The sequence below is a fragment of the Bos indicus x Bos taurus genome, chromosome 10 (genome assembly GCF_003369695.1).
Source record: "Bos indicus x Bos taurus breed Angus x Brahman F1 hybrid chromosome 10, Bos_hybrid_MaternalHap_v2.0, whole genome shotgun sequence".
NCBI lineage: Eukaryota > Metazoa > Chordata > Mammalia > Artiodactyla > Bovidae > Bos > Bos indicus x Bos taurus.
In genome coordinates this window covers 31,195,369-31,216,720 of record NC_040085.1, presented here as the reverse complement: position 1 = coordinate 31,216,720, position 21,352 = coordinate 31,195,369, and the positions used below count along the sequence as shown (strand labels likewise).

The 21,352-nt window shown below is 58.1% G+C and overlaps 1 protein-coding gene across 1 annotated transcript in view; it reads left to right on the top strand.

The window, feature by feature from the left end:
* The window catches only part of SPTBN5 (spectrin beta, non-erythrocytic 5), a 49,271-nt gene that overhangs the window by 22,004 nt on the left and 5,915 nt on the right, over positions 1-21,352 (top strand). Inside the window, 35 exon segments of the mRNA XM_027553618.1 lie at positions 117-281; positions 743-957; positions 1,339-1,522; positions 1,725-1,925; positions 2,161-2,277; positions 3,327-3,484; positions 3,876-4,011; positions 4,199-4,344; positions 5,068-5,182; positions 5,280-5,390; positions 5,592-5,771; positions 7,158-7,361; positions 7,518-7,667; positions 7,879-7,983; positions 8,390-8,557; positions 9,077-9,226; positions 9,371-9,562; positions 9,758-9,853; positions 11,234-11,349; positions 11,434-11,548; positions 12,299-12,412; positions 12,608-12,729; positions 12,970-13,132; positions 13,368-13,556; positions 13,824-13,901; positions 14,167-14,339; positions 16,680-16,770; positions 16,907-17,053; positions 17,929-18,066; positions 18,139-18,401; positions 18,564-18,750; positions 18,972-19,184; positions 19,637-19,833; positions 19,965-20,169; positions 20,406-20,600. Coding sequence (XP_027409419.1) covers positions 117-281; positions 743-957; positions 1,339-1,522; positions 1,725-1,925; positions 2,161-2,277; positions 3,327-3,484; positions 3,876-4,011; positions 4,199-4,344; positions 5,068-5,182; positions 5,280-5,390; positions 5,592-5,771; positions 7,158-7,361; positions 7,518-7,667; positions 7,879-7,983; positions 8,390-8,557; positions 9,077-9,226; positions 9,371-9,562; positions 9,758-9,853; positions 11,234-11,349; positions 11,434-11,548; positions 12,299-12,412; positions 12,608-12,729; positions 12,970-13,132; positions 13,368-13,556; positions 13,824-13,901; positions 14,167-14,339; positions 16,680-16,770; positions 16,907-17,053; positions 17,929-18,066; positions 18,139-18,401; positions 18,564-18,750; positions 18,972-19,184; positions 19,637-19,833; positions 19,965-20,169; positions 20,406-20,600 — 5,499 coding nt within the window.

Below are 21,352 nucleotides of genomic sequence, written 5' to 3'. Positions count from 1 at the left end.
GTGGAGTGCAGCTTGCAACCAGTCACTCCCACTGCTGCCCCCGGACCCAGCCCACCACGGCCACTCCCAGTACCAGCAGCTCAACCAGACACCCCAGGCCTTTGTGTCCACTGTAGGTCGGGACAGAGCTGCTGAGCAGCAGGCCCCATGCCCAGGAGGACGTGCAGACCAGGCTTCAGGGCCTAAGTAGCAAATGGGAAGATTTGAGATGCAAGATGGCAGAGCATGGGAAGCAGCTCCAGCAGGCTCGGCAGCAGGACCAGCTCCTGCGGCTGCTACAGGTGGGCCCAAGAGAGGGGAGGATCCAGGAGGGAGCCTGAATAGACAGGAGGGGCTGAATAGACAGGAGAGGAAGTGGGGAGAGGAGGAGTCAGGGCGCTCTGCTGACTCTGGAGCGGCCCTGAAAAGTCCTGCAGCCTTTGGAGGCCTCTAGCCTGTGGCCCGTTGACCCCAGCTACCCACCGTTGGCCGATCCAAGACTGACCCCTGTGTGCCCGTACATGCTCAGCACGACTTGAGTCTCCCTGAGAGGCAGAAGTGAGAGAGGACGGGGGCACTCATGAGGTTCTGGGAGAAGGATTGGGCACCGCGGGTTGGAGGTAGACAGTGGCAGGGACAGAAGTCCCCAAACGGTCCTTTTGAATCTGGCGTGCTGCTAGCCCTGCAGCCTTAGCGTCCAAGAAGGGCCACTTGCCAGTCTGCACACAGGCAGCCTAATGCAGCACCCTGTATCCCTCCCCAGGAAGCCAGAGAGAAGATGGAGCAGCTAGAGGGGACTGTGCAGAGGGCAGACGTGGGACAGGACCTGGGCTCCAGCCAGGGGCTGCAGAAACAGCATTGCCAGCTGGAGGCCGAGAGCCAGGCACTGGCCAGCAAGATGGCTGCCCTTGTCCCCGAGGCCCGTCAGGCAATCAGTTCCCAGGCCATCATGGAGGAGACCCAAAAATACCTCCAGAGGTACTTGGCTGCTTGTCCCACCCCCACCCCATTGTGTGTAACTCCCATCATATGAACCTGGGGGCGGTTTCACCCAGTGGGCCCAGCAGAGTGGCACCTCAAGGCCCTGAGGTTGTCCATGCCTCCTTCCCTTATGAGTGGAGTCACTTCTACGGTAGGAGAGTCAGAGACCCCAGCCAGTCTTCCTAAGCACCCCACAGTCTAAAGCCAGGGAGGTCATCAGGGTGGGAGCTTGGGCCCTGGGCCTTTCCAGCTGCCTCCCCATCTTCAGATGTTCCCCGACCCCTGCCTCTTCCTTTGTGGCCCCTGACTGGGATGAGGAAAGCACTGGGCACTGGACCTCGCCTGTTCCCAGCCTTTCTGTCTCCTCTGTCCACCCAGGTTCGAGGCCCTGCAGGGACATCTGGCCAGCCGGCGACGGCAGCTGCAGGCCTCGGTTGAGCTGTACCACTTCCACCACCTGAGCAACGCGGAGCTCGTGTGGGTGGCAGAGCACATGCCCACGCCCAGCGCCAGCTCTGCTAAGTGCCCAGATGGTGCCCACCGCCTTCTCCACAAGCACAAGGTAACAGTCCCCGTTTCCTCCCAGGATCCCTGACGTGCCTTTCCCAGAGCCTCGATGCCCTCCTCCATGACTCAGAGTCCTGATTTCCAAGTCTCTGCCCCCAGCCCTTCTCTGCCTGCAAGGCACATCCACGGCTCTGTTCCGGGCCCCCTGTGGCTAACGAGTGCCCTAAAATAGCGCCCTTTATGCTGTTCTGTGGCAGGAACTCCGGGTGCAGGTGAGAGCCCACCAGGGACAGGTGCGACGGGTGCTGGGCTCCGGACGACACCTCGCAGCCTCCGGGCACCCCCAGGCCCAGCACATCATGGAGCGGTGCCAGGAGCTGGAAGGCCGCTGGGCGGATCTGGAGCAGGCGTGTGAGGCACAGGCCCGGCACCTGCAGCAGGCTGCTGCCCTCCAGGAGGTATGATGCAGAGGCCACAGGGTCAGGGGGAAGTAGTCAGAGTTGGGCAGCCTCTTCGGGTGAGGTCTGTGGGACCTGGAGCTCTCAGGGAGCTGGGTCAGTGGTGAGAACTCGGGGCCCAGAGCTGCCTAGTCTCCATGGGAACAGAAGCCTTCTTTCTGCCTGTTTGATGTCCCCAAGGGTGATGGAGGGTCCATCTGAGAATGTCAAGGTGAGTTGACTCCATTCTTGCCAGTGTTTCCTGGACGCATCAGAGCTGGAGGACTGGGTGGAGGAGAAGTGGCCGCTGGTGAGCAGCCAGGACTATGGTGGGGATGAGACAGCCACCATCAGGCTCATTAAGAAGCACCAGGTAGTGTGTGCTGAGCTTCCCCGCTGTGGTCTGGACTGGGGTGATGACAGGCCATGAGGACGGGGTCTTTCACACACCCAAAGGCAGAGCCCTGCTCTTTCTTCCTGAAGACTGTCCAGCCCCTCCCCCCAAACCCAACCCTGCAGTGCCCCCTGCCCACCCCCAGTTGCCCGCCTCTTCAGACACCACCCCTTTGAAGAGCCCTCCCTCTTCTTGCATCTCCATAGTGGTCCACACTCTTGTGGCCTCAGGATTTCTCTGCCTTCGCTTCTCGTTTCTTTTCCTCCCCCTGGCACTTTCCTGCTCTCTTGGGGGTCACCTGTTCCAGCCATCCCCACATCTTCCACAGGCTTCTCCTTCCCACACTTTGAATATCATCCTTTGAGTTAACCATCCCTGAAACCTACCTCATCAGCATCCCCTATTAAAGTAAGAGAGGCCTGGAACACCCTCATCCTTCCTGGAATCTGACTCTCAGAACCACATGTGAGCCCTGAATCCCAGAGCAATCCTGCTTGCTGTTACCACTGAAGTATCCACCTGTCTGGGCATTTTGTCTACCTATCCCTAGTGGTCAGTGTTTGAGGGTCTGGTGACTGAGGGCTTTCGGGGGGCCATTCCTAAGGGGCGTGCCCTTAGCCAAAGCCCCATAGAGCTTCCATCTCCCGGGCATCCTGGACTGCTCACTTGACTCCGTCCATTTTCATACTGGGAGACTGGGGCCCAGTACCTGCCTCCCGTAGCCTCTCTTCCTTGGCCCAGAGGACCCAGCGTTCACTTTGCCCTGCTAAATAGTGAGCCCTCTGCAGGCACAGACTGCATTTTCACTTTCTTGGAACAATAAGAACTCCCATCACTATTGGGCAGATGAGTGATCGGTGTGTGAGTGAGCGGATGGGTCAGGGTGGGTGGGTGGGTGAGTGTGTGGGTGGGTGGGTGAGTGGAAGGAGGAACAGGATGGGTGTGTGATCAATGGGTTGAATGATCAGGAGGGTGGGTAGATGGATAGATGAATAAATCACCCCAGCCTGAGCCTTGTGTGCTGGCAGGCCCTGCAACAGGACCTGGCTCGTTGTTGGAGCTCCGTGGAGGAGCTTGACCGGAGAGCCCAAACCCTCACTGGCCCCGAGGGCCCTGCCCAGCTGGGCGTGGTGCAGAAGAGGCTCCGGGAGCGGCTGCAGGCCCTGCAGGAGCTGGCAGCCACACGGTGAGGGGCGCTGTACCTCTCCCCAGGCTTAGGCAACCTGGCCATGGTTGATTGTTTCCATACCTTAACTCTGATTGGAAGGAGCCCATGACCCCAGGCCCACAGAGCTGACAGATGGCTCCTTGCTGTGTATTGCTCCCTTCTTTTCATAAATTCCTCAGTGAGGGCCCACTGGGCAGGAACTTGGGCCCCCAGCTCCCCATTTCTTCCCCCTACCTACACCTTCACCTGCCCTGCCCTGGCCTTCTTTACGTCTCCCCGAATCCCCAGCCTCAAGCTTAGGCAGGAAACATGAATAACCTCCTCCTTCAGGCCACCCACGTTAGCTGGGTCAGCTGTCCTCAGGGGTGTGGGCAGCTAACTTCGGGGGAACCGTGGGCTATCCCCACAGGGACCGGGAGCTGGAGGGGACCCTGAAGCTGCACGAGTTCATGAGGGAGGCTGAGGACCTGCAGGGCTGGCTGGCCAGCCAGAAGCAAGTGGCTGGAAGAGGAGAGAGCCTTGGGGAGGACTATGAGGACGTCCTGGTGAGAAGAGGCTGGGGCCAGGGGCCGGCTGGGCTGTGTGTAGAAGGGGCTTATGAGTCCTGGCTGAGGACAGGCCTTCTGAGTAGTGGGGGCAGGCGCCCAGATGTCAGTGGGGGCCTCGTTCCCTGGGCCGCTTGCTGTCTCGCCAGCTGGGGCCACCCTGTCACCTCTTCCCCTCTCTCCTCAGCATCTCTGCACCAAGTTTTTCAGGTTTCAGCGCACAGTAGAGATGGGTGGCCAGCGGGTGGCAAGCTGCCAGCAGCTGGCAGAGAAGCTGCTGGAACGAGGGCACAGAGCAGCCCCCAGGGCCCATCAGATGCAGCAGCATCTGCAGTGAGTGCCGGGCAGACCCAGGGCATGGGCTCGGGGAAGGGTGCTGGGCAGATAGGTCCCGGGAGACTTAGAGAGGGCGCATGCGCCCAGGGCCACACTGGCTCTGTCTGCCCTGATGGGGAGGCACTGCTTTCAGGGATGCCAAGCCTGCCATGGGTGGCTGTGCCATGGGTGCCTGTGGGTGGTGAAGGGAAGCAAGGAGGGGTGTGCAGGTCAGAGAGCCCTGCCCAGACCCCCAGGGGCGCTTTTCCAAACCCCTGACTCTCAGGACTTGGAGGGGCTGTGGGGACTGCCTGGCTCCCCACGTGCTGGTTTGAATCCTCCCCCAACCTGTGATATTTGAGGCAGGGTCATCCCGGGTCATAACCCCTAGCCGGACCCAGCCCTGGGAGCTCAGGGAGAGTTTGCTGAGTACATCAGGAGGGCAAAAGAGAAATTACAATCTGATTGACTTATTAAGACTTGAAGGCACAAGATGTAAGGAGTATCAAAGAGCTCAGAAATTAGGAAAGTGTTGCGTGTGACAACAGCAGAGGGCTGAATTCAAAGCAAAGGTAGAAAGAGAGGCTCCCGGCCACGACCAGACAGGAGGGAGGGTTTAGAAGGGGGATGTGGGCCAGTCCTGGATAAAGTGCAGAGAGGAGGAGGGCTAACCAGCCTGGCGAGGGGTCGAAATGAGGTGTTAAATCAATGGCTGATCTGCCACCCGTCTCCCGTGAGTAGGGCTGCCTGGTCAGAGCTGTGGGAGCTGACCCAGGCCCGAGGCCGCCTGCTCCGAGATGCTGAGGCCACCCTTAAGGTTCACCGAGACATGTTGGAAGCCCTCACCCAGGTCCAGGTGTGAGCCGGGGGTGGGAGGATCAGGGGGACGTTTCCTTCTAGAAGTGGATCCTGACCCAGCACCACACCCTCCATTCCTGATCCCCTTTCTTCAGGAGAAAACCACCAGCCTCCCCTGTGACGTGGCCCAGGACCTGCGTGGGCTGGAGCCCCAGCTGAGGAGACATGAGGGGCTGGAACGTGAACTCATGGGCATTGACCAGCAGGTGAGCCCTGCTCTGGCTGCCTCTCCCCCTCGGGGCCCCTCAGGCCTGCCCGTCTGCTCTGCAGCTTTCCCCACTCTCGGAGCTGCCAGTCGGGCCCACTGCACTCCAAGGGCAGGACCCCAGGGGGAGCTGTGGGACAGGGCAGGCCCTTCATCTCTAGGAGGACACAACCCTTCCCTCTTATCCCCACCCTGCCCCCAGCTGCAGGAGCTGCTGGAGATGGGAGGCACGGTGCAGAAGCTAGGGCCCGGGCCGCAGGCCCATGCAGTACAGCAGAGGCAGCAGGCCCTGGTGCAGGCCTGGGAGACCCTGAAGCTGCGAGCAGAGCAGCGCCGGGCCCAGCTCGAGCGGGCATGGCTCCTGGCCCGCTTCCACATGGCGGTGAGGGTTCTTCCTTCCCCAGGGCTGTGTGTGTGTGTATGTGTGTGATGCTGTGAGTGTGCATGCATTAATGAGGCCCTCCAACTCTGGAGGCAAAACAGATGTGAACATAAGGAAGAGTCCTGGGCACATGCTGGTGTCTGCCAGAGGGCTGAGTACAGGGGTGCAACAGTGACTCCTTAGTTTTGGGTTGACACCAGCTCGTGTGTGACAGTGCAGTCAGGACATAGGGTTACCAGCCAGAGCTCAGGAGGGAAAACAGCCCAGGGAAGCCCATAACTGTTGCTGCTGCTGCTGCTAAGTCGCTTCAGTTGTGTCCGACTCTCTGCGACCCCATAGACGGCAGCCTGCCAGGCTCTGCCATCCCTGGGATTCTCCAGGCAAGAACACTGAAGTGGGTTGCCATTTCCTTCTCCGATGCATGAAAGTGAAAAGTGAAAGTCGCTCAGTCGTGTCCGACTCTTAGAGACCCAAATGTCCTAGACGACGACCTCTGGATCAGCCAGCATCTCTTGTAACATCTGTGTTGAGCTCTCTGCTAGGAGCTGTTGGTGGGGAGAGGGGGTAATACAGAGCATATGTAAGACAGAATCACTGCCATCAGGGAGCTTGTCTAGCTGGGAGATGAGCCTTGGGAGTCAGATTGGGACAGAGGGCCCTGGCCATCGCTGTCCCAGTACCTGGTAGACTGGGAGACTCAAACTTTAACACAGTAAAAAGGCTTGAGGCCCACCTTTAGAGGCTCACCTTTAGAGGCCCACCTCTGCCACTTTCTAGCAGCGTGGGCTTGAGCAAGGCCCTGACCCCAGCTTGTTACCCTCGTGTGTGAGCGCCTGGAGGTTACAATCTCCTGCGCACTTGTTGTGCTATTTACCCTGCTTCGTTTGTGTACTGAGCTGTCAGGACTAGGATCTAAGGCCCCTCCAGCTCTAACATGTGTTTGCATGTAAATCAACAGAAGACTTTATAAATACAAAACCAGAGATTCAGAGGACAAGGTAGGCAGTGAGATGTCAGGGGGCAGGGGTGGCTCCACAGGGAAAGAAGGCCTTGGCCCTTGATGAATATGGAAATTTGGAAGGGATGGAAGGGAGGAAAAGAACTTCTAAGCAAGAGGGGCAGCGAAAACCCAGGGTGGAGAGAAGTGCCAGGCAGGGCAGGAGGAGGCTGGCTTGGCCCTTGTGCAAGTTTAGTGACCTGGGAAAATTGGGTTGGATGACAGTGGAGGAACCAGGTGACCACAGGCCTCACGAGCCTCATCTGAGGTCTGACCCAGGACAGCTCAGGCCACTCCAGTGCGTGCACTCCAGGCGGGCTGTGGTTGTGGCTCAGAGCCCAGTTCTCTGCCACCCAGCCTAGCTCTCCCTCCATCTCCCTGGGATCCAGGTGCGGGACTACACCTCCTGGGTGGCCAGCGTGTGGCAGGAGCTGCAAGTGGAGGCAGGTTCCCAGGAGCCTGGGAGCGGCCCACTGAAGCTCAGCGCCCACCAACAGCTTCGGGCCATGCTGGAGGCCCGGGAGGAGCTGTACCAGCAGGCCGCCCAGCTGGGCCAGCAGGCGCTTCTGGCTGCAGGGACATGCATCACGGAGGTAGGCCCCCCTTTCCCGGTGCCGCCCCCCAGCCTTCCTGAACCGAGCCTGCACCTGATCCCTGTGCCCTTGCCCCAGAGGCTTCCCCTTGGGACCCACGTCTGTCCCATGCAGGCAGCTCTCTGGAGTGCAGGCTCCCCATGTGCCCATCCTCAGGTCCGGGATGGGCTGCAAGCCCTGCGGGACAAGCGGGAGCGGGTATTCCAGGCCTGGGAGCAGAAGCAGGAGAGGCTGCAGGCCATGGGCCAGGAGCAGCTCTTCTTCAGGAAGTGTGGCCGCCTGGACAAGATCCTGAAGGCCCGGGAGGCAGGTGCCCTCACCCCAGAGCCTGCCTAGTGCTCCCTCTTCTCTCCTCTCCCCGGCTCACTCTCTTGCTTCCTGGGACCCTGGCTCTTGCCCTGATGTGGAGCTCAGAGGCCGTGCCCTGCCTCAGCCCAGATGGCTGCAAATGGGGGTGGGGGCTGACTGTCTGAACCATCCCTGGTGGCCTCTCTGACTTCTCCATGGACTGAAACAGGTCCTCCTGAAAACCAGTGCCTTGGGGAGCTCGGTGGAAGAGGTAGAGCAGTTAATCCGCAAGCATGAGACCTTCCAGAAGGTGCTGGCTGCACAGGAGGAGAAGGTAATGGATTCAGGGAGTCAGAGGTGGGATGGGGGCAGTTTGGGAATTTAGGGAGTTCTAAGTGGGGGATGTGGGGGGCTTGGTGTGTACCCACAGTAACGCTGATGTACAGGGGTGGCTAGGAGCCCCTGGTCAGGGCTGACTGAGCAGAATGGGATGTGTGGCTCAGGAGGAGGGCCTGGACAGAGTGGACCACACCGCAGGCACACAGGGCCACGTGGCTCCATGTCACATGGTCATGGGGAGCCAAGGGGGGCAGTCTGGTGAAAGCCAGGGCTGGTTCTGGCTTGCTGGGAGGACCAGCCAGCCCTGAGCCATGCAGTGCAAGAGCGGGTCTTCCCTGTGGGCCAGCCTCTGAGTGGAAGAACAGCAGGCTTTGCTCCCTGACCCCTGACTCTGCCCACAGGAGGCAGCCCTGTGTGAGCAAGTGAAGATGCTCGGAGGCCCCAGGGCACAGGATCTGCTTTGCACAGTGCTGGAGCGCCGGGCTCGGGTGAAGGAACTGGTGGAGAGTCGGCAGCATGCCTTGCACACCTCCCTGCTGGTGGTTGCCTTCATCAGGGCCACCACCCAGGTCAGAGACCACCCCAGCCCAGTGCCATGCACTCGGGCCATGTCTCCCAGTTCCAGATGATGTCCACCTTCGCAGCTTGTTCAGGCCTCGCCACAGCCCTGTGATGAGGACACTGAAGTTTGGAGAGTTAAATGGCTTTCTGAGAGGCCATGCTGGAGCCTAGACGTTTGATTCGAAGACCCTGTGTGTGGAGACCCCTCTGCTTCCTAAGCTCTTGCAGACCCAGGGCAAAGAGAGGCACTGGGAGGGAGCAGATCAGTCCAGTGTCCCGGGGCCAGCGAGCCTCACCTCCAAAATGAGGTCCCACCCAAGGTCCCTGCCCAGCCCTTCCTGTGGCTGGGGGGCCAGCTGAGCTGGGGCTGTCTTCCTGGGCCCAGGCTGCTGGATCTTATTTACCAGGCACTGCCCAGCCCTCCCCTCGGGCCAGCAGTCCACTGCCTGGGCACAGCTGAGGGCAAGCGTGTGGGACATCTCTGTGGACCATCAGCATTGTGAGACTCACGTCCCCACCCCCACCAGGCCAAGGACTGGATCCAGGAGCAACTCCAGCAACTGAAGGAGCCAGTCCCTTCTGGGGACCTGAAAGCTAAGTTGAGACACCTGCAGAAACACCAGGCCTTTGAGGCTGAGGTCCAGGCCCATGAGGAAATCATAACCTCTGTTGTCAAGGTAACAGCCAGGCCCTCAGCCCCCACGCTGACCCACAGTGGGGATTCCAAGATGGCCAAGAGGAAAGGTCTGAGGCAAGGGGAGCCTGTGATGGAGAAAAAGCGGGAGGAAGAGTGACAACCAGCATCTCCCCTCTCTCCCCAGGAGGGCGAGGCTCTCCTAGCACATAGCCACCCTCTGGTGGGAGAGGTCTCCCAGAGGCTGCGGGAGCTGCAGGAGCACTGGGAGAAGTTGAGGCAGGCAGTGGCTCTCCGGGGCGAGGACCTGGAGGACAAGCGGAACATCCTGGAGTTCCTGCAGAGACTGGACACTGCAGAGGCCTGGATCCAGGAGATGGTGAGACCCTGCTGGGTAGGGACAGAGCTGGCAGTGGGGCTGTGGGGCTGGCAGATGGAGGAGGGAGCCCCGGCAGGAAGTTCCCCAAGTCACCGCCTGCCCCAGCACTGCCCCTAGCAGCTGGGTGCCTGGGAGCTAGGTGCCCCCAGGGCTGGGTGCTCAGAGTACAGCCTTCCCAACCCATGGCCCCCACAGGAGGTGATGGTGAATGTCAGCGACCTGGGCCAGGACCGCGAGCACTGCCAGCAGCTCCACAGGCAGCTCCGCAAGCTCCGAGGAGTCTGGGCCGGGGTAAGGTGCCCTGCATCAGGAAATAGTGACCCAGTGTGGGCTCTGGAGCCAGAGGCGGGTCCTCATGTCAGCTCAGTGCTTACTACCTGCGCTTGCTTAGACAGGCTCTCTCACCTTGCCAAGTCTTAGTTTCTTCATCTTTAAAGTGGGGATACTGCTTCCTTCATAGGTAAGAGAGCATATATGAATGGTGGTGGTTACAGGAATCTATACATATGATAAAACTGCCTAGAGCGATACTTTCCCACACATACACAGATGTGTGCGAGTAAAAACTGCTGAACTCTGAATAAAATCTGTAGTGTAGTTAATAGTTATACCAGTCAATGCCCTGGTTTTCATATTGCACTATAGTTATATAAGCTGTTACCATCAGGGGAAGCTGGGGGAGGGTACATGGGCCTTCATTATACACTGGTGCAATTTCCTGTGCACCTATGATTATTTCTCCCAAAAAATGTTTAAATGAATGCATGTATGGTTGGATGTAGTGGCTAATCAATACACTTCAGTGGCTCAGAACCCTCCTCATCAACCAACTCAACATCTCCTCCCCAACCCCCTCATACACACCACCAAAATCAGTTTCTCTCAGGTGGTGTAGAAATTAGCCAAGTGTATTCACAATCATGTATTAAGAGCCCAGACTTGCTAACCTCACCCCCTGAATGAAGTATATGACTTTGTAAAAGGCTGTAGTGCTTCAATATAAGAGCCTTTACCAGTAGGATTTCACAGCCGCTGCTGTTCCAGATGCTACAGTAGAAAGAGTGCTAGATAGACTTGAGCTGGGCTTGAGTCCTGGCTCCGCCATAAATTCACCATGTCGGTCTCTGAGCTCTGCTTTGGCTTCTGTGAGAGAACACCCCTTCCCTTCTCACCTCACATGAGACACCTCTTGGGAAGCACTTTGGAAATGTAGACCAATGCAAGGTGCTGTCCCTGGGGCAGGACACCTGCAGCCCTCCCATTGTCGAGGATCCTCTCCCTTTGTGGCCATGAGCTCCCCATAGTGGCATTCTCAGCCTGGTGGCTCCCAGGGACAGGGACACCCTAACCTAAGGAGACTGGTGCTCATTGTTTCATTCAGGCCCTTACTTGGCTTTTCTTATCCTGAGAAGATGCATTTTCACTTTAAAAGCTTATGCTCACCAATGCATGCCTGTCCTCCCAGTGAGCCTCCCCTGGGCTTCCTGCCCAAGAGTATCTCGCTCAGTGCACCAGGCATGGGATGGGATGACCACACAGAGGAAGCAGCTACCACCAAACAAGCTGTTCCTCATGCTCTCTCGGGCCCAAGCAGACCCTCCAAGTAGAGATTGCAGCACAAAGAAGGGGCTCAGCTGGTGCCACCAATGCCCACACCCTGTACCCCCACAGGACACGGTGGATGATGCCCGCATCAGAAGCATCAGTGACTTCTCACCACAGCTCAAGACTCAGGACACAGAGCAACTCAAGACCATCAGGCAGCGGCAGCAGCAGCTCAACAACAGGCCGGTCCCAGAGCAAGAAGCAGTGGGGCTGGGAGAGGGGGCTAAGGGTCCAACCCAGACTCAGCCTTACACCCTCTCCCTCAGGTGGAACAGTTTCCATGGCAACCTGCTCAGATACCAGCAGCAGCTCGAAGTGGCCCTGGAAATACACACGTTGTCCCAAAAGCTTGATGACATCACTCAGCAGGTCAGGAAGAAGGTAAGCAGTGGAGGAGCTGACGAAGCCAGGGGACCGTGCCTCCCACCCTTGGCCCACCTCTCCTCTTCAGCTGGGTACTTGGAGGCAGGTCCCACTAGGGGGCCATCAGTGGGTCTGCCAGGGGCTCTTAGAGTCAACTCTGGACCTAGAAGCCCCGATTTGCTTCTCGGAGGCTGGCCCCACCTGCCTCCTTTCTCCCATGAGTCCAGAGGCTGGAGCAACCCCTCCTCCCCATGTGTCCTCTGAAGTCCCTGAGCAAAGCCAGAACCCGCAGGAGGTTTGCTGGGCTATGTGTCAGCTGACCCATGGGCGCCTGGCCAAGACGCTGGCAGAGGCGGGAAAATTGTACACAGCCTGAGAAGCACTGTGTTAAAAAGGTGGTGCCCTGGTCTGGGCATGCAGAGAGATCTGTTCTTACTGCCCGTCTGGTTCCTACACAGCCAGGCTGGTCCGTCTCGGTTCCCTGTGAAGGAATGAGGGTCAAGTGAGAGTGCATGTGGAGGCTCCACACCATAGAGGTTCTTGCCGCTGGGAACCTCCAGACCCAAGTGCCTCCTGGGAACCTTCCTCCTTCACAGCAGGAAGGACACCTGGTCAGGGCCAGCGGCCTGCTCCAGCCCATGCCAGGCACTGAGAAGGGAATCAGGCTGGCCGCTTGCTTTCCACACAGAAACCCTGTAGCCAGCGACCCCTCTGCCACAAGGAAGGGGCTGGAGCAAAGGCCAATAGTAACACCCCCTTCCTCCCCAGGCCGCCCTGGTCCAGGCCCTGGACTGTGGGAAAGATCTGGACAATGTGCAGAGGCTGAAGCAGAAACACAAGGAGCTGGAGCAGGAAATGGGCCTCCTCCAGGCCCAGGTGGAGGTGTGCAGCTGGGGAGTCGGGGGAGGGCCCAGGCCCAGGGTACAGCATCCAAAGGACCTTGGGCACCATGGATGGGGGGGAGGGGTGAGCTGTCAGGACCTCAAGAGACAGCCAGGTCCTCTCAGATGCAGGCTGGGCTCCCCTGAGCACCCCCTGCCTCCTGGCCCCAGCCCCTGACCCTGGCTTCCTGCACAGCCTCTAGATCGTGAAGCAGGCCGAGTCTGCCAGAGAAGCCCTGAGGTGGCCCACGGCCTCAGCCACCAGCAGCAGGAGATGATGGACAGCTGGCGGCAGCTCCAGAGCAGGATCCAGAAGTGGTACAAACCTAGGGTCTCTTTCCCTCACCTCTTGCTGAGCCAGCCCCTGCAGCATCTCAATCCCCAGCCTTCCCCTAAGAGTCTTTCTCTGCCCTTAATAACAATCGGTATCACCAGCCTATTAATTCCCAACCCTCCGACCTTTTTTTGGCTGAAGCGTTTCAGGGACAGAAGCACTGGTGGGCACGGGGGCAAAAGGGCTGGGAGGCTCTGGGACTAGCTGATGGGTCCTGTGGGCAGGAAGGAGTCGCTGGACGCCTTGCAGCAAGCTCAGGAGCTGCAGGCAGTGCTTCGGGAACTGCTGGTCTGGGCCCAGAGGCTGCGAGCTCAGTTGGACTCCCGGAGAAGCCCCGGCAGCCTTGTGGAGGCCCAGCACATGTTGGAGGAACACCAGGAACTCAAAGTGAGCAGCCCAGACCCTGGGGCCTTTCCCGGATCTCATCTCCTCTCTGGCCTCCTCCCCCTTATTGTGACCACAATTTTGTCTTGGGTTCTTTCTGTGTCGGCTGCCTCTGCCTTTCCCCTCGTCCATCCTGCCCCCTCAGTTGTCTTCCCCACCTCTCCTCCTTCCCCTTGGCCCTCTTCCCTCCCACTCAGGGAGCCTCAGCCTCTGGGATCTGAGCCCAGTCCTCTTACAGGCTGAGCTGGATTCCCGAATGGACAGCATCAGCCTGGCCCAGCGCACAGGGCAGCAACTGCTTGCTGCGGGGCACCCATCCACCCCCAACATTCGCCAGGCCTTGGCTGATTTTAATCAGGAGCTGAACAGTCTGGAAGGGGCCTGGCATGAGCACCAGCTCCACCTGCATCAGGCCCTGGAACTACAGGTAGGCAGCCTCCATCCCACCCCCACCACTGGTGCGTGTACTAAACCCACTGCCCCTGGTCAAAGCCAAAGCCAGAGAGGCTGCTGTGCCAGGGGCCTTTCCCACCACCCACCACTCACCTCACCCACTGCAAACCTTGCCTGCTGTGACCCCTTCTGTTGAGCCAGGCCCCAGTCCTGGCTTCCCACTGGGCCACCCACAGAGTCAACCTACCTGCCGTGACTGGACCCTCTACTTACGTTCTCCTGCCTTTTCCTTTCTCGACAGCGGATTCTGAGCTCTGTGGAGCAGATGGAAAGTTGGCTCTCCAGCCTGGAAGCCTGCCCAGCCAGTGAGGGTCTGGGGGTAGGTGCCAGCAGGAGTGAGGGAGGGTTTGCCAGAGCAGCGTTAGGGATCAAACCGGCCACTGCTGCCTGAGATTTCCAGTCCAAGGGCAGCTCCCAGCCCTCAAGCCCTGGAAATTCTAACACTTGACCCCTCTCCCTCATACCTTTCCCGGTTGAGAATCTAAAGTCAGATATAGCCTGGAGGGACTGGGGGGATGTGTTTGATAGGAAAGCAGGTAGCTGGGGACTGGGAGGGCAGCCCTGTAGACAGTATCGCCTCCCAGGACTGCTTGGCCAACGTGGAGACCCTGCTGTGGAAGCACAGGGTGCGTGAGCAGGACCTGGAGGGTCAGGCGGAGAAGATGAGCGCGCTGGAAGCCGCCAGCCGCAGCCTGCTCCAGGGCGGACACCCCGAGGCCCAGGGCACGCTGAGTCGGTGCCAGGCCATGCTTCTGAGGTACCTCTGGCCCTGGCTGAAGAGGCTGTGGTTGGTGGGCTGGCACAGGCATCAGGCTCTTCCCCTGCCCTTCTCCCCTTAGCCTGGGCTCCCCCAGCCTTTCCCAAGGCCTGAATTCAGGTGCTGGGGCCCCATTGTCCCGACCCTGCAGTGTGTCAGCCTGTTATGGAATCAAACAGCACACGGTCCATCTGCTAAGATAAAGGTGACTTCTACAAAGAAGCACAGGCTTGAGAAACTGAGAGAGAGACAGCCTCACGAAGAGGCCACAGAGAGCGCAGCAGTGAGCCAGACACTGCTGAGGTTCTGTGCAGCCCGCTCACGGTGGGTCTTGGAACCCATTCCTTACTAGTCTCCTGTCTACAGTGAGGGGATAACAATACCGCCTCTCAGGGTTGTGCTCAGGATGGGGAAGGGACCCTTGATGTCCTGGCACACAGGCAGGTTGGCAGATTTCTTATGCCCGTGTAACTGAAGCCCACATGGCTATGAGGCTCCAATCTCTGCTTGTTTTCCTCATAAGAGCCTATATGGTTCAGTGGCCTGTCCAGCCCCTCAGACTTTAGACCAAGGCAGATATGGGAAATCTTGATCCCAGATCAGCAGGGGTCTCTATCCTTCCCAAAGAGCCCACTAGGGCCCACAGTGTTGTGGTTCCTGCGCTGGTGACCTCTCCCCTCCTCTCCCCTGCACATGGACCTCACCTGGGTACCCAAGGTCGTTGACTGACAGATGGAAAATATTGGTTTGCTGGTCTCTGTCAACACTCCCCGCCCAGTCTCCTTGGATGGTTCCTGGCAGGCCCACCTGCACCCCCCAGGGCAGGGCCACCCAAACCCCTCCCTTTAAGTCTTCCATATCCTCTAGGGGGCTGTTTTCATTCCACCAAGATTCTCTACATCTCTCCTATCCCCCTTACACCTTTTGGCAACCCCAGCAGGAAGAGACAAGTGTTCACACTCACACCAGCGTGGGGACTCTGCTGGTGGGAGGCATGTATGGACCCTGGTGGGGTGACTGGGGGTATTAGAACTTCATTTCCTATCTCTCTAATAGATCTCATTCCTAACTGCTATTTTTGTTCATATGGTAATGGACTTACTATATTGGCCCAGGGGTATACACATATATAAATCAGCATGTATATGTGTGTGCACACACACACACATATATGTATGCATACAAATACATACCAAAAAATTCTTACTAATAGCAGTATATGATCAAAAAGTGGTTTAGACACTGGATTAGTTTGTGAGGCTGCCATAACAAAATACCACAGACTAGAGGCCTAAACAACAGAAATTTGGTTATATTTCCAGAGGCCAAAAATCCAAGATTAAGATACTGGCAGCACTGGTTTCTCCTGAGGCCTCTCCTTGTCATCACACACTCTGTAAATGTCTGTGTCCTAATCTCTGCTTATAAGGACACCAGTCATATTGGTGTCATATACAAATAACCTTGTATAATTTAATTACTTCTTTAAAGGCCTTTCTTCAAAAACAGTCATATTCTGAGGTACTGGGGATTAGGACTTCAACATAGGAGTCTGGAGGACACGATTCAGCTCATAGCATTAATAAGGGGAAGTAGAGCGTGTCTCTAAATTTTAAACGAAATCCCAGAGTCAGGGTAAATTGATACACAAGAAAGGACAAGAAAGGCTGTCCTGGTATGGAAGTAACCTGAATGTCCATCAACAGATGAATGGATTGAGAAGGTGTGGTACATGTATATACAGTGGAATATTACTCGGCCATAAAAAGTAATAAAACTGGATGGACCTAGAGTCAGAGTGAAGTAAGTCAGAAAAAGAAACATTTCATGTATTAATGCATACTTATGAACCTATTTTCAGGGCAGGAATAGAGACACAGACATATAGAATGGCCTAGTGGACACGGGGAGGGAAGGGAAGGCTGGGACAAACTGAGAGAGTAGCGTTGACATATATACACCACCATGTGTAACGTAGAGAGCTAGTGGGAAGCTTCTGGAAAGCACAGGGAGCTCAGCTCAGTGCCCTGTGATGACCTAGTGGGCTGGGGTTGGGGAATGGGAAGGAAGCTCAAGAAGGAGGGGATATACGCATACACATGTATACATACATACATGTATACATACAACATTCACATACAGCAGAAACTAACACAACATTGTAAAGCTATTATCCTCCAATTTTTAAAAATCAGATTTTAAAAAATGGGGAAAAGGGCTGTCCTGAAATGGAAGGGCACACTTGTGCATGTGTGTGTGTATACGTGCACATACACACACATGTAGCAGCTCCGGGACCCAGCAAGCACACCCGAGGCCCCTGAGACCCTCGTTCTGCAGGAAAGAGGCACTCCTGGAGCGAGCCAGGACCCGTTGCTGCCAGCTGGAGGAGCTCAGGCAACTGCAGTCTTTCCTGCAGGACTCCTGTGAGGTGGGCCATGGCGGGGAGCAACTGTGATGAGGGGAAGGGCTTGCCCAGAGGAAAGCCACCCTTCTTCAGGACATCCCAGGGGTTAGAGAGGAGGAGAGCCCTAGGCAGCAGAGCCTCATCCTCCCTGTGTGCCCAGATGGCCGCCTGGCTGAGGGAGAAGAACCTGGTGGCCCTGGAAGAGGGCTGGTGGGACCCAGTGGACCTGCAGGCCCAGTTGCAGCAACAACAGCATCTCCAGGCGGAGCTGGACACCCGTGCACACCACCAACAGAGGCTGCAGATGGTGAGGCCCTGGGCACTGGGGACCGGCTACAGGCCAGAGAAGGAGCTGACCCCACAGAGCCCTGGCAGCTGGCCCTGAGTCACAGCTGGGGTGGCCGACCTTCGAGTGCATTGTATACAGATGCCATGCAAGGCACCAACGGATAGTGGCTTCCCTGGGGCACCCCCTCTCCAAAAATATTGCCTTTTCAAGAATTTTAAGGACTGCGTTTTGGCATGATAGTTTTTAAAACTCTTGGAAAGATGTCAGAGGACGGAGAGTCAGGGCACAGCCAGCTGTCCTTTGGGTGTAGGAGTCAAAGCATGCTGCTGCTGCTAAGTAGCTTCAGTCGTGTCCAACTCTGTGCGACCCCAGAGACAGCAGCCCACCAGGCTCCCCTGTCCCTGGGATTCTCCAGGCAAGAACACTGGAGTGGGCTGCCATTTCCTTCTCCAATGCATGAAAGTGAAAAGTGAAAGTCAGTCGTGTCTGACTCCTAGCCACCCCATGGACTGCAGCCTACCAGGCTCCATGGGATTTTCCAGGCAAGAGTACTGGAGTGGGTTGTCATTGCCTTCTCCGAGTCAAAGCATAGCACCTTTTAAATTTACCCTCTTCCACCTACAAAGGGCACGACCTGGTCCCAGATTGCCTCCCTCTGATATTAAGTGCCCTGCCAAGTATGTGAAATGTTTGATCCCATTTAAACAAAATACCCATTATTATCACCATTATATGGATAAGGAAAATGAGCTCAGAGAGGTTAAGAATTTGCCTGAGATCACACAGCTAGCACGCAGACTCTGAAACGGTGGGACTGGTAGCTGAAGGCAACCCCAGAGCCCTGAGACCAGCAGTCCTGAGTCCACGAGGTATGTTCTATGTTGTGGCTGTAGGAGGGGCAGAGGCTGCTACAGGATGGCCACTTGGCCTCAGAGACCATCCAGGAGCGGCTGCAGGAGCTGAGAAAGCTCTGGGAGGAGCTGCAGGCCCAGAGCCAGAGGAGGGCAGCCAAGCTACAGGAGGCCCGTGAGGTGAGGCTGTGTGGTGGAGTGGGCTGGGTACAGCTCTTGGCCTCTCCTCTTCACACTCGCATTCTGCCCCAGGCCCTGCGTCTGCGACGGAGCATGGAGGAACTGGAGAGCTGGCTGGAGCCTGTGGAGCTCAAGCTGAGAGTCCCCATCGGGGGCCAGGACCAGCCTGGGCTGGATGAGCTCCTGGGGGATCAGGGGGAGCTGGAGGCAGCAGTGGACAGGCAGGTCGGGCGGGCACAGGCCCTGCTGGGCCAAGCCCAGGCCCAGGCCTGTGTCCAGGAAGGTCACTGCCTGGCCCGAGACGTGGAAGAGCAGGCCCAGCGGCTGCTTCAGAGGTAACACCCACCCCTCCTCCCTGTCCCCCAGCCCAGCTCCTCAGGGCCTGCCCAGCCCATGGCGAGGGACAGAGTGAGTGAGTGATGTGCAGGTCACAGTCTGGCCCCAGATCCTGACAACCGGGGTCCCACCTGCCGCTGGCCCGCCCTCCACCGCTGCAGGTTCGAGAGCCTGCGGGCGCCCCTGCAGGAGCGCAGGACAGCCCTGGAGGCCCGGAGCCTGCTGCTGCAGTTCTTCAGGGACGCAGACGAGGAGATGGCCTGGGTGCAGGAGAAGCTGCTCCTGGTGGCCGCCCGGGACTGTGGCCAGAGCCCAAGTGCCCTGCGGCGCCTGCAGGAGAAGCACCAGGTGTGGGCCTAGAGGGACAGGGACTGTGCCCACAGTCACCTCTGGTTCTGGGAGCTTCTGCCTCCGGGAGGTTCTGGGGGTCCTAGGATTCTTTGTTGGTCAGGAGGCAGGGTTCTGTCTGGGGGAATCTGTGGGGTCCCACTGGGCTTTGGACATAACTCCCAGGTCCCCCAAGGAGCACCCAGGAGCATGTCCCATGCCATCTTCCTCTGACTCCACAGAGCCTGGAGAGTGAGATGAGCAGCCACGAGGCTCTAACCCGGGCGGTGGTGGGCACAGGGCGCAAGCTGGTACAGGCTGGGCACTTTGCTGCCCGCGATGTGGCTGCCCGAGTGCAGCAGCTGGAGGACGCCATGGGCCGCCTGCGGGCAGAGGCTGCACAGAGGCGTCGGCGGCTACAGCAGGCTCAGGAAGCCCAGTACTTCCTGACGGAGGTAAGGGATGCTGCAGGGCACGAGAGGGTGGGCATGAGGGCACCCAGAGTGTAGGCAGGCCTGGAAGGTCACCCCCAGGTGGGGCTCCAGGCTCTCTGTGCATTTTCTGTCGCCTCCACTAAGAGGTCTTCCTTCAGCATGTTTCCCAGAAAATGAGCCCACTGGCTTTGGTTTGGTTTGGTTTTGCTATTTTGTCTAAACCAGCGATTCTCAATCAAGGCTCTACATCTGTATCACCTGGAACTTGGAAACAGTGCTGACACTCAGCTCCATTCCAGACCAAATCAGAATCTTACGGGGGGGGGAGAGAGGCAGAGCGAGTTGTTCAAGCTCTCTGATGGTTCTGATCAGCCAGGCTGGGAACCACTCACTGCTCTAATTCTTGAGGCCATGAACTCAAAGATGTGAGTCCTGGAGGGCACCGCCTAGGGAAAACTGTGCTGTCACCCCAGCTCCTGGAGGCAGAATCCTGGCTGGAAGAACGGGGCTGTGGCCTGGACATCGAGGATATGGGTCAGAGTGCCGAGGCCACGCAGGCTTTCCTACGGCAGCTGGAGGCCACCAGGAGGGACCTGGAGGGATTTACCACGCGCATTGAGAGGCTGCAGCAGACAGCAGCCCTCCTTGAGAGTGGGCAGAACCCAGAAAGGTGCGCTGGAGCCAGGCCCAGGAGGGAGGAGCAGGGAGGAGCAGGGAGGAGCAGGGAGGAGCAGGGAGGGGCCCCCCCCCAAGGAGGTGTGAGGCCTAAGAGCTCCAGGGGGCTTGTCCTTCCTGCTGCAGCCCCAAGGTGCTTGCCCAGATGCATGCGGTGAGGGACGCCCACTCAGGGCTGCTGCAGAGAGTGGAGAGTAGGGGGCAAGGCCTGAAGGAGCAGCTGCAGCTCCACCAGCTGGAGCGGGAAGCCCTGCTCCTGGATGCCTGGCTGGCCAGCAAAGTGGCCACTGCCGAGTCCCAGGACTACGGGCAGGACCTAGAGGCTGTCAAGGTGAGTCACTCCTGAGCGAACCTGGAGGAGAGGAGATTGAGTGGCTTGCAAGGGCAGAGTGGGGTTGGGAGGCACATGGGAAGTGAGGGGTCTCTGGGCTCTGGGAGGATGCCCGGCAGTTCTAAGGGCAGGGCCAAGGGATATCAGAAGTGGCGGATACTGCCAAGCTCTTTGCCAGCTTTGAGGGCTGCTGGACACCACCTCCAGACTGACCTCCCTGGTCCTGTACCCTGCAGCTGCTGGAAGAGAAGTTCGATGCTTTCAGGAAGGATGTCCAGAGCCTGGGGCAGGCTAGGGTGCAGGCCCTGAGGGAGCGGGCAGGCTCCCTGGAACGAGCAGCACCCAGGTGCTCTCCTCAGATTCAAGCACAGAGGAGTCGCATTGAGGCCTCTTGGGAGAGGCTGGATCAGGCAGTGAAAGCCCGCACACAGGTAGGTGCCCCTGGGCCTGGTCGGGGCAGACAAGGGGCAGGGACATCTGTGCCTTCTTCCTGGGCCAGGCAGCCACCCCAGGTGTGTGTGTGCATGTCTATCTGTGTGTGGAGGGAGGTGGCTGCCTGTAACTCTGTGTGTGTGTGCACGCCTCTAACTCCTAGTGCCAAGCAGATCAAGTCTCAGTCTTCCACCTTCAGCCCTCTCTGAGTTTCTCCACTGATTTGGTTCTTCCTGGTATAGTTCACACCTCCAAGGAGAAACAGGAAGCCTGTCTGGCCAGCTCTTGACCCCCTCTAAGCTCCCTCTAAGCGCAGACTTCAGGTTTATTAAGACACAGACTAACTGGGCAAGATTTCGCCACCACTTCCCTCTCCTCATCTAGACGTTCTGAGCGGATTCGGGCGCCAAGGAAATCTCAGCGCTCCTCCATAGCCTTCGCTCTCAGGCACAGCTGGCGGTTTCTAGGCAGGCAGCCCGGGTCCCCGAGGCCCTGACAGAGCCCGCATCCTGGCGATGCTGTCACTCAGGGTCCTGGCTGGGCAGACTCCTAAGGCAACCCTCTTCATCTCAGCCAGGTCCCCCAAACCACCCTCCTCCCCACCGTGGGCTCATTTCCACCTGATTCCTAGTCCCCTGTCCTCCAACCTGGCTCATGAACTGGGCACTGAAGACCCTGTTCCCACAGAACGCCCCCAGGGCCCTACCCCATCATCAGTAACATTATGCGCTCATTGATCAGGGGCCATATT